General features: G+C 42.0%; 3 protein-coding genes across 7 annotated transcripts; 1 reads left to right on the forward strand and 2 right to left on the reverse strand.

Moving 5' to 3' along the window:
- Positions 1–655: 655 nt before the first annotated feature.
- Positions 656–12,474, reverse strand: ganabb (glucosidase II alpha subunit b). 2 transcript variants are annotated; one of them, XM_068588577.1, is made up of 25 exons: positions 12,327–12,474; positions 11,406–11,507; positions 11,178–11,286; positions 10,660–10,787; positions 9,821–10,000; positions 9,593–9,658; positions 7,582–7,639; positions 7,378–7,459; positions 7,173–7,269; positions 6,849–7,029; positions 6,583–6,736; positions 5,972–6,207; positions 5,624–5,750; positions 5,357–5,436; positions 4,797–4,937; positions 4,268–4,364; positions 4,059–4,160; positions 3,556–3,799; positions 3,275–3,339; positions 2,869–2,945; positions 2,610–2,684; positions 2,410–2,523; positions 1,795–1,904; positions 1,516–1,616; positions 656–911 (listed from the first exon to the last, which is right to left on the reverse strand). In XM_068588577.1, the coding sequence occupies exons 1-25, from the start codon at positions 12,344–12,346 to the stop codon at positions 802–804; spliced, it is 2,856 nt and encodes a 951-aa protein (XP_068444678.1). In that variant the 5' UTR covers positions 12,347–12,474; the 3' UTR covers positions 656–801. The 2 variants fall into 2 exon arrangements, with proteins under 2 accessions (XP_068444678.1, XP_068444687.1); XM_068588586.1 differs by lacking the exon at positions 9,593–9,658.
- A 538-nt stretch (positions 12,475–13,012) lies between these two features.
- On the reverse strand, positions 13,013–18,080 carry ints5 (integrator complex subunit 5). Of its 3 annotated transcripts, XM_068581100.1 has the most exons (5): positions 17,850–18,080; positions 16,736–16,988; positions 14,643–16,619; positions 14,058–14,235; positions 13,604–13,950 (listed from the first exon to the last, which is right to left on the reverse strand). In XM_068581100.1, the coding sequence occupies exons 1-5, from the start codon at positions 17,942–17,944 to the stop codon at positions 13,751–13,753; spliced, it is 2,703 nt and encodes a 900-aa protein (XP_068437201.1). In that variant the 5' UTR covers positions 17,945–18,080; the 3' UTR covers positions 13,604–13,750. The 3 variants fall into 3 exon arrangements, with proteins under 3 accessions (XP_068437185.1, XP_068437193.1, XP_068437201.1); XM_068581084.1 differs by having other exon boundaries at positions 13,013–14,235; XM_068581092.1 differs by lacking the exon at positions 17,850–18,080 and adding an exon at positions 17,384–17,552 and having other exon boundaries at positions 13,013–14,235.
- A 539-nt stretch (positions 18,081–18,619) lies between these two features.
- Positions 18,620–20,339, forward strand: LOC137790122 (phospholipase A and acyltransferase 3-like). Of its 2 annotated transcripts, none has more exons than XM_068584101.1 (5): positions 18,620–18,745; positions 19,189–19,239; positions 19,463–19,571; positions 19,743–20,011; positions 20,218–20,339. In XM_068584101.1, exons 2-5 carry the CDS (start codon positions 19,225–19,227, stop codon positions 20,326–20,328), a joined length of 504 nt encoding a protein of 167 aa, XP_068440202.1. In that variant the 5' UTR covers positions 18,620–18,745; positions 19,189–19,224; the 3' UTR covers positions 20,329–20,339. The 2 variants fall into 2 exon arrangements, with proteins under 2 accessions (XP_068440202.1, XP_068440194.1); XM_068584093.1 differs by lacking the exon at positions 18,620–18,745 and adding an exon at positions 18,921–19,069 and having other exon boundaries at positions 19,193–19,239.
- Positions 20,340–20,992: the final 653 nt, after the last annotated feature.

The raw sequence follows: 20,992 nt of genomic DNA on the forward strand, positions 1-20,992 counted from the left end.
AAGCGATGATAATTAATCATTTCCATGCACACAAATTTATCATTGACTGGCTCTGGGAGAGATTTGACAAGAATATACTTGTCAAAATTAGTGAGATTTTTTTATTTTTTATTTCTTCCCAGTTTACAGCAGGATGAAATTTAAGTGTAGAGCAACACAGCTGATTGTTGTCAAGCACTCCAAAATATATGAAATGTGGCACGAGTACAGAAGGTCGAGCGCTGAGCTGACTGATTGAAGAGTATTTAAAGATTAATAACTCAAACAGAGAAAGGGAATCACCAGCAGGTGGAGCTTGTGCTTTGAATGTGAACCTTCATTTAAATAGCAAACAATCCCTTACAGTGATCTTTCTTCTGAAGCAGTAATGACGGACAACAAATTGGACAACAAAAAAAAAAAATGTGTGCCCGAATGTTTTCTTTCTTTACCCAGAATATTCATTACAATTACATAATTCTTCTCAATTGTTATCTATTTGTAAATGTGACAAACATAATTATCTATCTAATAGTAATCTCCTTTGTTTTTAGGTATTACAGTGTGACTGAACACAAGAGGGACATGGGAGCGAAGTTACGTGGCTCAGTTCGACAGACAGGTCTACATGGTTGTGTGTATGTGAGTGTGTGTGCGTGTGTAGAGATTAAAACAGTGTATTCAATGTGTTTATTTTCCATGATGGCTATCCTGTTGTCTTGCTGTGGTTAGTCTTGTTCGTCTGCACTTTGTCTCCTCTCTCTCATATTCAATCCATTTCAGTCAGTTTCTGCTCTTGCACCTCCTCTCCTGTCTCCATGTTTACTGAAGCATCACATTCCAGTCTAACCCTGCGTTCATGCCGGGCTTACGAAGCGTCAACACCGACATGGAGGCATCAAAGTCAAACTCCAGCTGGCTCTCCTGACCATCTGCAAAACACAAAAAGAGTCGGGGTGAGAGAGAAAGGGGTACGAGAATCTAATCATGGTCTCACGTGGCCAATCTTAAAAAAAAAAAATTAAAAAAATAGTGACGAAACAAACTCTTTAATCCTGAAGGTGCAAAACCAGGATTCACAGACATTTTCTAACAATTTTTTACAGCATAAATTCTCCAAAACTCTGTCTGAAGTTAAAATGCACCCGATGTTTAGTTATCTACACAAAATGGTATTTGAGTTTCAGAAAAAAAACTAACAATTTGAGGAAGTAAGTTTTGGCAGTAGTTAGTTAACAGCTAAATATAAATGAAACCCGAGAAGCAAACATGATATTCCTGAAATATCAATTGTAAAAGTTGTATCACATTTTAAATCACCTATAATAACACATCTTCACTTTTCATTCAAAAATACAAACATGCTACTTTAGTTATAAGCGAAAGTTACGAAAGCCTTTACTGGACTGCGTTTTTAATTGTCAAATGAATAAAATGCTGTTGAACAGATTCATTTAGTCAGTACAGTTTAGAACTTTAAATGAAAAACACATATGAGCATTAATGTGCGAGTAAAATCCAGTAAATTACACTCACCGGCAGTGTTAAGGGTAACCTTGCTGGGTTTACTGGATCCCAGTATGACAATGCGTTCAATCCAGGAGCGGGTGGAAAACTGGGCATCTGGAGCCAGGTTCCTGTGAACCAAGCAGAGGCATGGACTTAATATCTGTACAATACAACAATTTTTCCTAAACCTGATGAAACAAAATCATACATATCAAAGATCTGCTCTGTATTGAGATAGCCAACATTTTTTTGTTTTAAGAGTAGATTTTTGCATATAAAAAAAAAGGGAGACGACTGATCACTCACACAGAAGAGAGCATGTTATTGGCAAAGAAAAGCTTTCTGTGAATGAACTCCTTCTTTTCATAGTTGAAGGTGTGGCCATCATCTATGTAGAGTTCCCCCTCTGCAGTTCTCTGTCAAAGAAACGGTCAAAATATTATAGGCGCAATCCCTGAAATGGAAATCTTGGCTCAAACCACTGCCTCCAACACTACATCACTGGCAAGACAGAATAATGATGGTGTGCATAACCAGGGTAAAAAATGGCATACAGTAACTCCATGTAAAAACGGTCATATTTCAAAACCGATGGGCTTCTGACTTATTTTAGATTACCAAACTGATGCATATGCCGATGTACTGAATTGTGAATATGGACCAAACTAACATGCGTTTCTTAAAAGGTATTTGTATTTATATATTTTCTAACTTCTTTCACTTTTACAGATAGTCTTCTCATTGTGGATGCACATGATTTATAAAGTCAACGGTGAATGGTTCTTTTAAATAATGTTTTTCAATTTCTGACAAAGCAGCTGTGTAAATTTTCAAACGTACATAAGTAAATAAACAAACAAAAAAGCAGTGGCTGAGAGTTGTGTCTTGGAGCGGTATTCGGGGTGTGAACACTTGAGTTACCTGGGTGTTAAGAGCTACATACAAAGTGTAGGGATCGTCTATCATGCAGGAGGAGGACCTGCGAACTCGAATCTTCCGGGGAATAATGGAGCCGCCACGCTGGAACACAGGGATCTGAAACAAAGACAGAAAGCTCCATATTAACACTGAAGGATATGGAGGTAAATACTAGCCATTAAAAGGATGTGGACAGAACTTACAGAACTCATGGTGACAGGAATGTAAAGGCTCTGGGCCCCGTTGTGCTTTTGGAAGGTGTGGACGTCAAACCAAACCTGAGGAGCACAAGTTAAGACAAGGTTTCTTCATCACCAACAACACCTGAATAATCAGTCATGTCCTATAAAAAGACTTTCTTGACAGAACCATTATATTGAAAAATTGAGCTTCCACTTGAACATAACAGAAAGATACAGTAATTGTAATATGTGTTAAAGCTTCCATGCTTGTTCCTCTTACCTCGTCTTTGCCAGGTAGGTAGGCGGTGACTCCCCTCGCTCCTTCCTCAGTGACTGGGTGAACCAACAGGTCTCTCCCTGCAGAGTTAAGTAGCGTTAGTACATCTGATAATTGCTTTAAACCATGTCTATCTTCCTGTCACAATTGATTTTAGTTTTAATTCATGTGAGGATTTGGACAACTGAGCTGCAGAGATTCTACAATGAAATCGCTAAATAGTTGGAGGCATATTGACCCTTTTTATTTAAAAACAAAAAACATGAAGCGATGTTATGATGAATCTGATCCAACTAAGCAGAGGACACCATTATATTCTGTTAAACTATTTAAAATGGGGGGGGGGGGGAATCCTTCAGACACACTTAAAATAAAATGCCTTTATTTCTTGAATCTTAAGTCGACTTACCGATCAAGAACTCGTCATCCAGAGCGAACGTAGCAGGATCCTGAGGATACTCCACCCACAGTGGTCTGAAAGAGAGATTGAAAATATTTCCATCTGCATCGAATCAAACTACTGAAATCTGCCATCAATTCAAACCAACAACATTAAGTCGTTCTGTGAATTGGGATAATATATAATAAATCACATTAGGGAACATATATAGTTTGAATTTTCATTCCTTTGAACGACTGGTGATGATTTCATACAGGAAAGACAACCAATGTTCTCTGCCCCGTCCTCACCTCATGATGGGCTGTCCCGTGCGGTGTGAGTGGTAGAACTGCTGGTACCAGTAGGGCAGCAGGGTGTAGCGCTGGCGCACCGCTTCACGGATCAGTGCTGTGTTTTCCGGACCAAACAGCCAGGGCTCTCGGCGGGGGGTGTCCAGGTGGGCGTGGGCCCTGAAGAACGGCTGGTACGCTCCCGTCTGGTACCAACGCACCAGCAGCTCGGAGCTCGGAGACTTGAAGAAACCACCAACGTCAGCTGTGAAACAGATGGGGTCAGTATTAGTGTCAGAGGGTAACATAAATAAATAGAGCAACCTCAATCTTCTACACGGTTTGGAAATTTAAGTCAAATTATTTTCAGAATACCGACCAAACACATTTATTTTTGTAGGCGTCTCTGGCAGCTGAAACATAATGGGGATATGTCCCTATTCTAGTAGGGACTAGTACCCAGTGGTGCATACGAAGATATAATCATGAGCAAATACACATTGACTAAAAAGGGACAAACTCACCACCGCAGAAAGAGATTCCCACCAGGCCCAGACTCAGACACATGGGGATCGAGATCTTCAGATGTTCCCACTCGGCAGCATTATCTCCCGTCCACACAGCACCTACAGACGCAAACACACTTTAACAGTTAAGGTCCTGTGCCGAAAATAACCTGCCATGAAAGATTTCTAGCAGGCAGAAAGAAAAGTAAAATCCGTAAAGGGCTTACCGTAGCGCTGTGACCCAGCAAAGAAGGCTCTGGTCAGGACAAACGGTCGCTCAACTCCCCCTGACCTCTGGATCAGACCCTGCGCTGTGGCCATTTGCTGCAGGTTGTACACATAATAAATCAGTGCTATTTTTATCCATAGCATCTTATTTTCATAGTTTGGTGCTCTTTCAAAGCCATTTGTGAACAATAACAGTATAAGCATGTTAAAAAAAGATTATTTTTATTTTCAATCCCACTGGTGGAAAATGGTAGTATAGCATCAAGGAAAAGTGCAGAGGTCAAGGTCCCATGTCTAAGTCACCAGAGATCATTATATTTGGCTAAAACATTGATTTGTCATGACTCTGAAGAGTTTCTTTGTGTGATTTTTCATACTTGAATACAAACTGAAAATGAAGTTCTGCAGAAATGTTGCAGTGGCCAACGAGACCGTAGTTACATTCATGCATGAATGCTCAACCAGACAAAAAAAGGATGAAGTGTTCAGTCTTTAACGTTAAGCTATAGACGGATTGTGTGCACTCACCACATAGAAGCCATACAAGTTGTGCACGTCTCTGTGTTCCCACGCTCCGTGCACCGCGTCCTTGTGCATGGTCACCTCTGGTCCGTTAAAGACCGACGGCTCATTCATGTCGTTCCATGTATACAGGTTCTCCATAGAACCCTGGAGAGAGAACAGAAATTATGGATGCAAGTCTTGAGGTCAGACAAACTTTATTAATGGAAAAGTGCTATTTTAAATCCATGAAAAGAGTTGATAAAACTTGTGCACAGAAATTAAAAATTCTTTCAGATGCTTAAAAATGTAGAGTCAGTAGCTAACAGAAGAAATGTGGAGTCGTGGTTAGCAGTTCCCAGGTAAGAATAGTTTTAATGTCACTGGGTTTTGCAAAAAAAGAGCGTGTGAAATTCTCCGGTAAAATAAAAAAAGGTTGAATGTTTATCGCTGTGCATGATAATATTAAAACTAGCACACATTAATATCCAACATGCTAAAACTTTAGAATTTCACTTGCAAGCGTAGTTACAGATCCCGTTTGACTTTAGATGAGCAACTGAGAGACAAGTGTCCTTCAGACTCACCTCATACTGATCGTAGGCAAACATGCTGGCCCACCAGTCCCTCATGTCTGCACGAGTGAAGTCTGGATAGCCGGCACTACCTAAAGGACATCATCCGAAGCGGAGAAAGGAATGACAGAAATTAGAATTGTTGTAATCTCTGCACACTGAGCAACATTTCACTATCAATGTCAATGTGTCTTATCAACAAACTAGTTCATGAAAAATATTAATAAGTGCATTGTTAAACATTTTCTTGTAAATGATTCAAAGTTGTAAGTCTCTTACCAGGCCAGCACCAGCCCTCATAGTCCCCACCATCTTTGTTCTTGATATAGAAAGCCCGATTTTGTATTTCAGTATGGATCTTGTAGTTGCTGTCTACTTTGATATGAGGGTCCACAATGGCCACCATCTATAACAAAAAAAAGGAAAAAAGACTGAGCAGAAAGTCTTGAAAGTACATGTGTATGTCCTGTCAAGAAGGTGCCTGCAAGTTATTTTACTGAGATTTCAGGTCACATGAGATATAAAGTAAAATAGATACTGGAGATGTTTTGGCAAGAAAACCCACAAAATACTGGATCCTAATATTGTCTGCTGGGACTGTGATGTTGGATTATGTCTATTATGTACCTTGCGTTTCTTGTCCATGAGACCCTGTAGCATTTCCTTTGGTGTTGCAAACTTGTGTGGATCCCAGGTGAAGTAGCGCTTGCCATCTGTGTGCTCAATGTCAAGCCAGATGTAGTCATAAGGGATGTCGTGCTCGTCAAAGCCTGCATCAACTGAAGTGACATCCTCCTGATCGTTGTAGTTCCAGCGGCACTGGTGGTAGCCCACAGCCGCTTCGGGAGGGAAGGACTGGGTGCCTGATGGACGACAGCAGAAAAACTTGATCCAACTTGATCTTGACTTATTAAAAAATAAGTTGATTTTTTTTTTTTTGAATGAGTGAATGCCTTCTTGATTAAAGTCTGAACCGTCAAAGCTCTTTAGTAACGGTAATTTGGTTTGTGATTAATACACCTGATTTAACTAAAACAGCTAGCTGTAAATGAACAAATGAATTGTATTATCATTATTCAAAAAGAGCCAAAGTTTTCTGTGTATCAAATTTAGAAAACAGATCTTCTAACTTTAGTAATCAGAACATGCATTTAAAGTGACACTTGTGCACCAAACCTAAACTACAGGAAGCACCCTTGAGTCCTGGGAAAACATGGGAAATAAAGCATGCTTCCTACCTGTGAGGGAGGCATACTGAGAGAAGACATCTTTGGGTGTTGGCCCAAGCATGATGAAGACATCAATGATGCCGCTTTCAGAGATCCAACGCACATCTGTCTGTGGAATCTCGCTCGAGCCTTGAACGTAATCCAACATTTTTCCAAACACGGTCTGGAAAGGGACAAGAGTGAGTGAGTGAGTGAAACACTGAGCTATGGTGCAGCAGACATTCACTCTTAGCTCAAGTCACAGGAACTAAGGAAAAAGAAAGAAGGGGACATACCTTTCCAGCTGTGTTGGAGCTGATATCCACCCAGGTCTCAGCAGCATTGAGCCAGAAGATGCCTGTGGTTCGCTGGGCGTTGTGGGCCAACATGACTGGGACAGCGCCATAAAGGGCCATAGGGTTGTACAGCTCGTACTGGAACACATCCAAATTATAGAGCCGATATGGATCTCCATTCCTGAAACAGAAAAATACACTCAGGCTTGATTCAATGCAGAGAAGACCACACTAACCACCGTGCATGTACCAATCAATATTAAAAACAAGTTCAAATTCCATCTTTCTTTTGTAGGTGAAACAGGACTTGTTCTTGCAACTCACTCGGTTGTTTTGAGCCTGAGAGTGTCTGCATGTTCTGGGATGCCGTAGACGTGCTCAACACCCGGCAACGAAAAGTCTAAACTAATAGCAGATGGACCTGTGAGGCAAGATCAACACATTTTCAATTTGATACGAGTTAACTCTAAATGCAGGTATTATGATAACAATGATTCATCTAACTGAAATAACTAACGGAAATGATTACCATTAGGTTTGCTGTCAGAGTGAGATTTAAACGTTTCCTCCCACATCCCGTCTTCTACTTTCTCTTCCTCCTCCTTTGCTTTCTGGCAGGCAAACAAACAGGAAGAACAGCGACATCACTTACAAGAGAAGATACACCACAGAAATGGTGCACTTAAAATAAAGAGAGGAAGTGTAACAGGAAGGGTATTTAATTGTGTAGTACCTCTGCCTGGCTTGCCGGATCAGCCTCATCTTTCTTCTCGCCCTCTGGGTCTACCTGACTGCTCCATGACACAACATGTGGTGGGAGGGGTGAGATAGTGGTTATAGGAAAGATAAAGAAATGTCACTTTGGAAAAGTCATGCCATTTTGGGAGAATATATGGGGTTATAATTAAACCATGATAAAAGGAAAAGACATACAAAACTGGGAGGTTGGTGAATACTCCCTGACTCCACATTGACAACTATGCAAATAATCTAGAAGGACTTGATTGGCTTAACTGTAATGACAAAGGGGACTGAGCAACTCCCTACCTTGTGGCTATTTCAAGCTAGGCATTATGGGACTGGACCTCTAGAGGCTGCTGCTTGTAACAGACACAAGGCTCTTTACAGAACCAACTGGTATCAAGTGTATCCCGAGTACGCCATGGTGTGATCAAGGCCATAGCGTTACACCGACATTTGGTAGTCACATACAGCTGTGGATGTGCATGATGTGGAGTAGCACACACCCAAGAGGCCGTGGTGCAAACATTTATTTTGAAGCCTGCTATGCCATATTCACATTTCAGCAGAAAAACAAGGCTCTTGTGTTGCAGACTGCGTTGCGCCACAAGAGGTGAGTGGGAAGTCTGGAGAGAACTCAACTAATAACGCATTTTAACATTAACAGAGTCATGTTGGACAAAAGAAATAGATGCAGCTAAACCAGAGACAGTGTTCTTAATTACACACATTCTTCTTCAAGAGGCATTAAATTTCCCAAAATGCAACTTGACCCTTAAAGTGCAAGCTACTGAAGCAGACTCAAGTAAAATCATGCAAGGCAATTTATCAGACTTTGGCAAGCATTTTTTTTTTACATACGCAGTTGTTAAGTCTTTGTAGAAATAGTAGAGTTTCTCTTCATTATTAGTTTCCAAACATACAATGCAAATGGACTTATTTAAGACCCCTAGCTACAATGTGAATGTAAACAGTGGTTAGATCAGTACTGAGGCTCAAACTGTGATTTCGTACAAAAGCTGAATGCTGATTGTTCACCAAGCCAACATTTTTGGTTTAATCTTAATATGAAGATTTGGTATTGTACAATTTCACTCTTACATTATTTATTGAATCAACCTTCATCTTAATTTGCAACCACAAAGAAACAACGAAATCAGTGCAAGACGGTCACAACAAAACAACAATGGTGAAGGTGCCGACAAAAGCTGTCTTTCGGTAATAATGTGTATGGTTTCGAGCTCCAAAGAAGCACCATACCAGAAAGAAATGCAGAAAAGGTTTCAAATATTTGTAAAACTTTTAACTAAAATGCAAACTGAAGTATAACCACAAAGAGAGATGTTGCTGTTGGGTTTGGGAACTGTGCTGCCATACAGGAAAATAAGACACGCACTATCTAGTGGGACTCAAACTACATGTTTGTGAAGACAAAAAAGCTTTACTTTTACATGGCTTCTAAATTGGTGCACACCTGCTGCCACTATTACATTTCATCTATTGCGTTTAGAGCTCACTACGAGCTGAGCAAGCGACACACAGTCAGTCATGCAGTTACAATGTTAAAGTTAGATCTGCTAGAGTGACACTACGTAGACAATTCAGTTAAGTGGACACTGATCTGACGAGACAGTAAAATCACTGGATGGTACAGCAGACCCTGCATCATTCAGATTATTGTATATTTCCATAATCGGGATGATTTTTTTCCTTGTTTCATAAAATTAGATTTTAAAAAAATCTACATCTTAAGTGGCAATTATTTAATCATTAGTTTAAAAAAATATTTTAAAAATATGGAGGATGATAACAGGAGGCTTGACTAACCCTTTAATCAAACACTGACATGCACACACTCAGCCACACCCCACTGTCACGCTCAGTCACATTTATTGGAGGGTCAACACTGTATTTGGTGTGATGGGAGTTCCTAGAATTTGTCACTGTTGGCAGCATTAGCACAAGGAACAGAATACACACTTACAAATCTTAAGGGTCTTTACCTAGAGAATAACCTCTTGATATTATCCCACACGCTAGCCACTGTGCTAGTTACTTTATAGGAGAAACTAGGATGATAGGGAGAAGAGGACAGAACAACGAGTCAGAGACAATACTTAAAAAACAAACCATTTCATGGGAACAAAAATCAAAATCATCCACTGAGTGAGGATGTGGATTAAAAGAGAAGGCTAGCATTTGTAAATGTGAATGCATGCAAGGTTTCTCACGTGTCCTTGCGCATCCTCAGGTGCTCAAAGGCCAGCAGGCCGCGCGAGTTGAGAGACATCAGCACATCTCGCCCTTCCATGATGTCCAACCGGAAGGGCCGGGCGCTGACGATGACCCTTTGAGACTCCACCCCCAGTGACAGCACCACCCCGTTCTCGTCCTGAGACAGGAGAGACAGGCTGAGAGCGCGAGAAAGAGAGAGGAGGTGAAGTTAAAGACAGAATTTGGTTTAGAAAAACACACGTGAAGCTGATGTAAGAATTCTATTACTTATTATCTACTCATTGTCCATCTCAATTCTGTAGGGTTGTCTTATTAAATCTAAGCAAAGCAAAACTTCAAGGTTGGAAATTTATTTGAAATGAGACTCAGAGATAAAGCAAGAAATCAATTATCTGAAAAGGCTGGCTGTTTTCATCTGGACTCCTGAAAAAATGTCACTGTGAGAACTTTCGACCTTCAGTGGAACGCTGATAGTTTCGTTTCCTTAAAATATTTACAGTCCAATATAATATTCTTCATGTGTAATTATTAATTAGGTTTTAATAGCATTAACAATGTCTCTATTCTATTCAAGTGTCCTAGTAAGCCAGTATGTACAAAACCAGGACTCTGAAACGGAAACAGCTAATTAGAATACAGCCATCAGTAATTATATTATTTACACTTCTGCTGTCTGTGACATGTAAAAAAGATATGACTGAAAAAGTTCTAAATTATAATTGTTCCATATTTTAATGTCCTGAAAGAGGAATAACGCTTTTTGGCCAGTAGCTTTGATTCAGTAATCGCAAAACCAGTCACCCTACACAGTCAGTAACACCCATGGGAGACTTACGGCTCAGTAGACGGCTCCCTGATGAGCACATCTGGGACCTCATAGCGAGGCTTCAGCGGCTTCAGCTCGTTAATCTTCACCCTTGTTATGTTTCCCTGAAGACGGTAGAGCTCAAGCAGCAGACGCACCTGAGACAAATGCAGAAAGAGCGAGGTAGAGGGGTCAGCGATTGAGGAGGGAGAATGAGGAGAAGCAAAAGAGGGTGCAGAATAATTTCATTATGGTCTCAAACACTACAGCAAAGCCAGAAATCGGCAAACAGGTTCAGGCATGGGCCAGTTTTTTGGTATTCCAGTCAGTTGGCCTTATTTAGGCTTTTGGTTTAAATATCACAAAGAAGGGAGAGTGGTAACTTATGTTTACATAATAACGGGTTTATAATTTTAGTAAACGGATTCTGAATTGCGGCTTTTGTGATTTAAAGTACAAACAAGACTTGATGGTATGCCGTTAGCGCCTTATCTGTATGGCAGCCATAATTTCGCTCAACATTAACTGCTTCTGCATGTATGATTTACCTTATTGTTGTCATTGATGAGCTGCAGTGTGAGTCTGGTGTTGGTCAACTCCATGGTCTCCAGCAGGGCACGATAGGGCGACTCACCAGGCTTCAAAGCTCGCTGACGCCTTTAAAAAAAAAGTTATAACAAGAGTGCACGCCGATGATGAATCAGTAACTGTGTGCTTTTATTGCAACACCAACTTTAGGTTAGTGAATGTGTTCTTTTTTTAAAATTTGTACTCACTTGCAGAAGGCACTCTGGTCACAAGTCTTGAAGTTGCCCTTGTCCACAGCCCACGTGCCGCTGAGGGACATCACCAGCCAAAGCACGAAGACAAGCGCCATCCTACAGAGACAACCTAAAGTTTAGATAGTCACCTCTCCAAATAATTTGTTTGAACAACGTCCAAGTATTTACTCGAGAGGACGTGAGTAGTTACGTATACAAGGAGGGGTTACGGTTCAACAGACATACACAAACGGACTTTGTGACTCTCTGTTGGTCAAACGTGTCCTCAAATGAAAAAGTATCAGGCAGAGAACCCATTTCCCGTTTGCTGCAGCTACAAAACTGTGCATATATTAACATTTTAAACAGTAGCAAAGAATCACGTTTTCAATGTTAGAGCCCGAGCCAGCATATGAAGACGTATTTCTGCCCCTCACATTTCTCCCAAAGACTTACGATGTGCTTGAAATGATGCCAGAAGACAGTTAGCTAAAGTATCGGCTAATGTAGGATAAATTCAGCTAGCATGCGATCGGATTTCTGGAGAGGAAAAAATGACACCAGAAAACAAGCGCAAAAGACTATTTTAACCACAATAAAGCGTCGGTGTTTTACAGACGGACTAACGCCAGTTGTCTGACTGCGGCGGTGACGTTAATTATACATATATTGGGATCGTAATATCGTGCTAATCTTGCGAAGAGGCAAACTGTCAATCCGTTAGCGTTAGCGGTTAATTCAATTGGAGGAGATCTAGACTTTTCTAGAAACGTTATAATTCCTCCTGTCTGCCGTTGCACTTGGAAACAGTACGTTTGCGTACATGTGTAGGTGTCGAGGTGTACCCACAGAGATAATATCTGGCATCCGGCAAGCTGATAATATATCAAACGAATGATAAATCCGCGGTGTAACGGCGGACCTGCTTTGTCTTACCTCTCAACGAAGGCGGCCATCTTGATTATGCTAACGCTTGACTCCGCCCACTTCAGTCGGCGACAAAGATCCTCAATAAGTAACTGGAATATTTACTTTGTTTTCTCTGAACTAACAAAGAAAATGATCATTTAATTACACGATTTTAACAAATACCTCATTGAGTTTGATTTCACTTAATCGTGGTTCTTTTTTTTTATCTGGTTGGTGGTAAAAGGAGGATGTAAATTGGGTTAGGGGTTCAAGATAAGAAGGGGCGTTGTTGAGCTACGTGAACGCCTCAGGGGACGGACACGTCATCTCTGCGCTCCAGTCACTGAAGCGCTCACACGTATCCTGGGTTGATTTCCAACCAATGCATAACGTGGTGGTAAAGTGGTGGTAAACACGTGTACAGGCAAATGCAATCCTACAGTCCTGGAATCAGTCCTAACTTTGTGAATTGTCATATGGTTCAATTTGTTTATTTTATTATAACACAAAGCAGCGATCCCTCATATGAAGGATGAGAAAATGTAAAGATTTTTATTTTTCCTTTTCATCCTTCAATTATCAAAGAAAAAACGAAATCACTATTTGTTTCATTTACCAAACTGTACTCACAAAACCTTTATGCAGTAATAAAAAAAAAATGAAAAGATGATTTACAAGATGCAAAAAAAAACATGTTACAGTTGTGTGTTTTAAAAACGTTGGTAATAAGATTGGTGTTCAATTCAAGACACAGTTTAGGACCTAATTATTTATTTTGTAAAGTGGTTTAAACAACAGTTTTTGAGCATATAACAACAGATAGAAGGCATGTTGGTTGCCACAATTTTAGAACATATGCAATCTGTATCTATGCAAATATTACACAACAATGTAAAAGTGAATTAGCTGAGTTGAATTGTATTTTCCAACCAAAACCACACATTAAGGCTGTGTTTTGTGTGTTTGAGAAAAATTCTGTATTAACATAATATACATGTGTGTTTGATACATTTGTTTTGTCCTCTTTTCTTTGTCACAGAAACAACTAGTTAGAAACATATCAAGTCTAAAAATATGGTACAAAAAGGTAAGCGCACACACAAAACTGAAGTACAGTGAAAGCAACTTTGTAGTCCACTCTTGGAGTGATGCAACACAGCATTCTGTCTATTTTACAGTCCATATATTTATTGTTACCTACTCTACACACAACTGTTTAAAGCTGGAACCGCCAGCAGAGATGTCCCAATCTATCAATGTTTTTATGCAAGACACTGTGAATTGGTGCCACGTATCTTGCCACGTCACCGTCCCGAGAAAAATCCCTGCAGAACAGCCCCTTCTCTGAGCTGAATACAAACTTCTGGGGCATGGGTCCATTGCCTCTCACATACTCCCACGCAGCCAGCAGCAGCAGCCTCACCTCGAAGGGGGTGAGGTGGGGGAAGGCTTCATGGACGTTGGCCAGGACAGGAGGCAGGAGCTGGCCCTCTCCCATGCAGGCCACCAGGAGGCAGGAAGCCTGGAGGTGCCACGGGTAGTCTGTGGACAACATCTCGCGGGCTGCCTCCCAGTGGGCCAGCAGAGTGGCCAGGAGGCCTCTGAGCACAGCTGAGCAGTAGCAGAGAGCCGGGCGTCCAGCTGCGACCACCTGAAGCAGAGGGAAGAGCACCGGGTGGGCCTCAAAGCATCGTCGAATGTGGATGTCTCGCTCCACCGTGGTGCGGGCGTGCTCTTCTGGGGGCCAGGATAGCTCACCATTGGCCACATCTGGACAGACGTTTTCCACTAAGGTAACTGCAATAACCTTAGCTGCCTCGGCGTTGATGGGCAGCGGCTCGTCTGGGTCAGATGGTGGTCGTGAGCTGCTGATAGAGCCATTGAGACCAGAAGAGCTGCAACACTGGACTACAACAGTCAGCAGAGTCTGGACGTTCTACAGAAGGAGAAAACAATGAAATGTTGAAATTATTTTCTGCTGCAGCACATCAAACACCAAATACACATTATCAGTATAATTTTCAAATATAGTTCAGATAGTAGTCACAAGCTACATAGTCCCATTCTATACATTTCTGTATAATTTTAGTGTGTGTAATAATCAGAATTTACTTGGGTGGGCCACCCACATAGCTCTACCTCCACCCAATACATAATTTCCTGCCAAATGTTTATGTAAACATGTAGTTTGAACTTCAAAGTGGATGAAAACAGCTGAAATGTGCATTTATGACCTAATTTATCGAAGAAAAACTCTTTCCCAATTCGTATATAGTATCGACTGCTTCACTGTTATCTAATGTCATCTACATTTTGCCACAGTTCACAAATTGTGCAACCCACCTGCATGACGCCCGATGGGTCAGGTAGCTGTGTGTCAGTGCGGACCTTAAGTCCTTTGCCAATCACCCCGGCATGAAACACAGACCACACGCTGCCAGAGAAGTTGACGATGGTACCGAACCGACAGTTGATATCCAGCAACGAGGCTCCGATGTCAGGAGACACAGATGTGGAAGGCAAAGGGGCACCAGACATGTCTGCAATCTGGCCTCCAAACAATCCAGCGTTGCCTTTATGGATGGATCCCTCAACCAGCTGCTGAAGTACCGCTTTGAGAGTGAGCGGAGAATACGCTGCCAAACGGGACAGGAGCAGGACTGAACAGTTCACCGCCTCGGCTGCCTGTCCCCCATCTCTTCCAACCTTCCCTCCTTCGACTCTTCTCCGCAGCGCCATAAAGAAATGAGTGACGGCAGCACGTGAGAGCAGGAGCAAGTGTGCTGGGGAGGATGTGCGTGGGAGTGGGCTACAGGACAGGAGGCGTACCGTAGCATGAGATACAGAAGAGTCCCCGTGGAGAAGGAGTGGGCCAAAATCATGGAGGTGTCCTGAGACCGCTGAGCCCACCTGGATGGCCATGGAGGACTGAACACCTGCTGCTCCTCTTCTCTCCTCATCCTGACTCTGGATCGCTGCCGCCAAGTTAAGCAACAGCTGCTTCAGCTGCCGGGGCCCCAGAGTGTGTGTATGGATCTGGGCTACACAGCGAGCTACAGCGGCCGGAATGAGTCCTGCCATGCAGGAGGAGAGTGTGGTGTGCAGCTGCCAGGCCAGAGCCAGCTCCTCTGGGTTGTGGGCCTGGGTGAGTAGCTGGCAGAGAGCCTCGGTGGCAACGCTGGGACCTCCATACACCGACAGAAGACAAAGCAACTGGTGCAGCCAGAGGTGACGCTTCCTTTCCAGTCGCAGTGTCTCTGCACAGAGCTCACCTACGTGAGACTGCAGCTCTTCCAAGAAAGGGATGACTCGCTGGGGTTGAGAGGAAGCCGGGTGATGGGAGTTAACTTCCGCTCCATCTGAGCGGTTGAAGACCAGTTTGTGGAGATGCAGTAGCAGCATCTGGAGGAGGCGATCACAGCCTTCTCTGACACCTTCATGAGGGGAGGGTGTAGGACCAGAGATGATGACCGAGGCCGGGGTTGCTGTGTCTGCCAGAAAACGGAGGACCCGGGAGCCTCCTGATGGGCTCTGGCTTATAAGGTGGACAGCCAGCCCCAGCATGTTATCCAGTTCCTCTCTGGGGATGCCCTGCAGCAAGGCCTGCAGCTGGAGCAGAACAGGAGGGCGTAGCAGCTCTACCAACTCCGCAGACACTGCACCAAAAAGGTTGGGGGACATTGCAGACAGCTGCAGCAGAAATGGTACTGCAGCACGACGAAGTTGAGGAGAACTCTCCCAAGATGTTGAGGATGAAGTGGGAGATAGAGGACTTGACGGACTCAGGCTTTCCTGAAACATCCTGAGCAGCTCCTTCCTTATGCTGTCTGAGTGGTGCACTGCAAGGTGTCCAAGGATTCCCACCACTGAGCCGATCTTTGGCACTCTGCTGCCTTTATCCCCGACCATCACCATCATCCCTTGATCCTTACTGCCATGAGAGCAGAAGTCCTTGAGTCCACATGCCAAGACGCGGCTGATGATAGTACCCGGGAAGGCGGAGCCGATGTGAGCTACCACCCAATCAAAATGCGGGGAGTGTTGAACTGAGGTGTCCAACAGCGCATCCACACACGCATCAGGGCACCAGGACAGCATGGCGGCCAAACACTGGGAGTAGGCCTCCATGAGGGACCGGGTAGCAGCACAGGACATCCAGAGCTGGAGCAGCTCGTTGAGACTGGATGAGTGGGGGGCCACCCTGCGGCCAGCGTGCTTGCTGCTCAGCTGGCCCAACAAGTCCACAGCCCAAGTGGACACCAGAGGGGCCCAGGCTCGGGGATTGAGACAGATGAACTCTGACAGTACGCCATGCACCTCCTACAGACAAACAAAAATAACTCACATAATTTTCTGGGGACTTTCCAAACCATAATTATTATTTTTAAAATATGGTATTAGTTTTATAAGAAGCTGTAATCCTTGTGTCATCACACCTGTATGATGTCCTCCAAGTTGGCGCTGACGGCGGAGCTGGCATCGCTCTCAGTCTCCAGATTGTGCAGAAAGGCAGAGACATGCTCATCATACACGCCCCTCAGATGCTCCAACACCGCCCCTCGACAGGCCGGGACAGAGCGCAGCAGGCGCACAGCACAGCGGGCGTGTTCCCGGACACTGAGCTTCCGGCCCTGAACGGTGTCAACGCCATTGATGAAAGACTTGATCTCCTGGGAGAGTTCCTGGGCGCTGGAGGAGAAGAGTGAACAAGATGAAATCATGGGCAAAATGAATGAAAAGAGTTGTGTGCTTCACATGAAAATCTGTTACTAATTGTAACCAGACAGAGAAAGATATTTCTCCCTCTGAGATTTAGGGTTATTTATGAATATGATCAATCATATTCATTATAAATTAAACTTTTGAATGGAGCTCTAAATACTTCTTAAAGAAAGGTAAATTAGCATAAAATATATAATTCTTGGAGTCAATTTGGCTAGCGTTAGTTGATCAACAGAAAATGACTCCTTAATACATTTATAATTTAAATAATGTATCAAACAAAAGCACAGGCATATTGCATCCAATTTAACAGAATTTACTGCTTTTCACAGTTTCACATCTTGTAACCTGAATATGCTTACGTTCTTAGTCGAGGCATTTTACCACTATTTTCGGACATCTGATACACTAAATGACTGACGTCATGAGTGTAAAATATATTCAATAAGAATCTTCTATAAAATAAACACACAAAACATTTGCTCTGCAAATACTATCTTTTCTCCAACTGATGCAATTTAAGAACTTGTGGGTGTTGGTCAGGACAAATATGTGTAAAACAACAACAAAACAACAATCTTGATTATTTTTTTTTAACCAATAATAGAGAACACGAATAACCTATGACGTCTTCTTTTGTTAATTCTGGAACTTTCAATAGAAGTTGACTCTAAAGAATACTGTCGAAACATATAAAGGTCTCCCCCCCCTATTCTTCGCCCAGTTTACTTCAGTATAACATGTAGTAAACTGGCTTTAGAGGGTACATGTACTTGTTCTGTCAGACCAGCCGCTTCCTCTCCACTAACCGTGGACGTTACCACTCACCTCAGGGCAGTCTGCGGGCTGTGAGTGTGTGAGCTCTGCATCGCTTTCAGCGGACTCCCGTCCAACACCACAGACATCGTTTGGTCTTTTAACATTAAACCTTTACATCAAATCCTCCTTGTGGCCGTGGGCATCGACGGGAGCAACCAAGACAGCTTTTTTGTTGATTTCTCTGTCCAATTTCGGGACAGAAATACATGGAAAGGGCGCTACGAGCCGGATGTTGGGACTTCTTCGTCGTTAGAAAAAGGGAAACGACACTGACAGCTAACGTCACTGGCGACATCTAGTGGTACTAAGTGGATTCATTCATTTAGAATCGGAACCATTTGTTGCCGCGTATGTTTTTACGTGCAAGGTGATGCATAACAATAAAATAATAATAAACAATACACACAGTGCAAAAACAGTTTAGCTGGTTGTCAATCTCCAACTAACAAACTAAGATACAGTTAAGAAAACTGTAGTTATTTTAAACCCAAATGTTTAAAGAAACAGTAGGTGCCCAGAAAAAGGGAATGCGCAAAATATTGTCTCAAGGATTTTTTCACAGTATAAAGAGAACGTTGATATTTAGTCTGTCAACTGTAAAGAAAATCCCCAAACCTCACTTTATTCTAAAAATATGTATGCTTATGTTTTAAAGAGGCGTTCATTCAAATACATGATCATTTTGCGGGATGTAGCTCGAGGTGCTGTTGAATTGGATTGCATTATACAGGTCAGGTGTTTCTCCTATATAGCATACCCTCAGTGATAGCAACAGAGCGGAATGTTTGACGTTTGCGTGAGGCTTTTATTTTGAAGGAGCTCTCGATCAACGTCAACGATCAGCTGAGTTTCTGTTTCTTTGGTGTCTATTCTTAGAAAAAGCGCTGAGGACATTGTGTTTCTCGGTAAGTGGACGAACTGATGAACCATTTAAACACATTTCACCGTAATGTCAGCCATGGCGGTGTTTTCGTGATGCGACAGTGTTTTGTCACACTGTCATGCTCGGTCATTGGTTACGTAAACACAGCAATCGCTAGCTTTCGGGTTATCTTGTTGTTGTTGAAACTTAAAATCTAACTTAAACCGAATGACACACCGTGTTTACATTACAGCAGGTTGACAGTGTTATTCAAATCATCAAACGCAGGGAGGAAGCGTTTTAAACAAACTATTGTATCTCATTTATTTGTGTCATTTAAGGAATACTATATATAAATCAAGGGCAAGTACCAACAGTTTAATAAAAGACATTGTGAACTATTTTTGTCTTCACTTTTCTCTATATTTGAATCATCTGTCTTATGGTGTGTGTTAATATTTGGTCTATGTTTTATTTTTCCTGCAGGTAGTGAAGTCAAAATCAGACAAAAGAAACACTGGCATGGCCCCAACACTGGTAGGAAATTAATCAGATTATAGATAAGACATTTTTTTAATTTTCTTTTGCTGTTCTATGTCATTATGCAACCTGTATAGCATGCGTGTCCATTGAATTATTATTATTTTTTTAATTGCCCAATACAAGTCTCATCTTATATTTGTTTAACCCAGAGAGTCCAGTTGGGTTAAATGTACTGTAGTTGTTGCCAAAGTCAAACTTTTTTTTGTTCTTATCCAAGTATGATGAGAAACCAGAGGTTGGAGACTTGATTGAGATCTTCCGGCCCACCTATCAGCACTGGGCTGTGTATGTTGGTGATGGCTTCATTGTCCACTTGGCACCACCCTGTGAGTCTCTTTTTCTCTTTCTGTTTTTCTCTGCCACACACAGCTGTATTTTCATCATATCTTTGCCTGAGCTCAAAATTAAAAACACAAAACATGTTGCAATATTAAGTGCATGAATCCACATAAGTGATGTCTGTTTTCCTCCTTTCTGTCAATCTTTTCGATATATAGCGGAGGGCCCGGGTTCAAGCACCAACAGTATGATGTCTGTTGTAGCTGACAAAGCCGTGGTGAAGAAAGAGGAGCTGTGGGACGTGGTTGGAAACAACCAGTGGAAAATCAACAACAGCCTGGACGAGAAGTACAAGTCCCGCCCGGCTCACGTCATTGTGAGGGAGGCCTGTGCGATGGTGGGCGAGGAGCTGCCCTACTGCGTCTTCAGGGGGAACTGTGAGCACTTTGCAACTGAGATGCGCTACGGAAAGGCTGAGTCCCGTCAGGTTGGTGGAGCCGTGTGGGTGGGGAAGAGAGGACTTATGTGGATTCCTGTAGAGAGTGGTTTCTGTGAGGGCACAGAATCTACCGCATAATCTCCTTTATATCTGTCCATTAAATGATAATAGAACATTTAACTTCATGAGGGACTGGAGTTTTGAATGTAAAGAAGGCTCCGCTCACTCACTTATGTTTCTGTTTCCCTCTGCAGGTGCGTAAGGCCGCAGAAACTGTTGCTTTGGCCGGCGTGGCTGCAGCATTGGTTGTGGGTATCTCGTATTTCTTTGTAGGCAGCAAAAAAGAAAACAAGAACAAAGAGTGATTTAAGCCCTGTGTCGCCTAACTTGCAATTATTAAGATCTTTTTAAAGCCAAATATGTTATTAATTTCCATTATGCCTTCTTTAGTTTGATTATTAGTACAACGCTGGTTGGTTCGAGATCAAAGCTCTGTTTTTTCAGGCTTTTTAACATTTTGACATGAGCACAAGAACACAATTTAAAATAATTAAGCTGCTTTAATTTGAACTAAAGATTTTGAAGACAAAATTTAATATTCATTTTGATAGTTTTCCATTTAGTGTTGAAATAACTTGATACACAGAGGTTTTACACACTATTAGTATTTTTTGAACTATATCTATTACCTTTATTATTATTATTGTTATTATTATTATTATTATTATTATATTTTTCTTAGTAACGCATTATTACTAAAGCCATAAGTGTAATGTTTTAAGTTTGTGTGAGGCTTTTACTCCGAAGGAGCTCCAGAAAAACAAATGTGTGTGGGTTGGGGGCTAGTTTACATCATCAAAAGAAGATAATAAATAATTATATTTACTGTAATGATATTTTAGTTGAACTAAAAGAAAAACAATGCACTCTATTTTCTTATTTAGTGTTAAAGTAACTTGATAAACTGAGGATCCTGACTTGAAGGAAAACCAAACTAACACTAACAAACTAACACTAACACAGTTGTTT

This window comes from Clinocottus analis, unplaced genomic scaffold (genome assembly GCF_023055335.1).
Source record: "Clinocottus analis isolate CAN_PGR_092001 unplaced genomic scaffold, fCliAna1.0.p SCAF_10, whole genome shotgun sequence".
NCBI classification, from domain to species: domain Eukaryota; kingdom Metazoa; phylum Chordata; class Actinopteri; order Perciformes; family Cottidae; genus Clinocottus; species Clinocottus analis.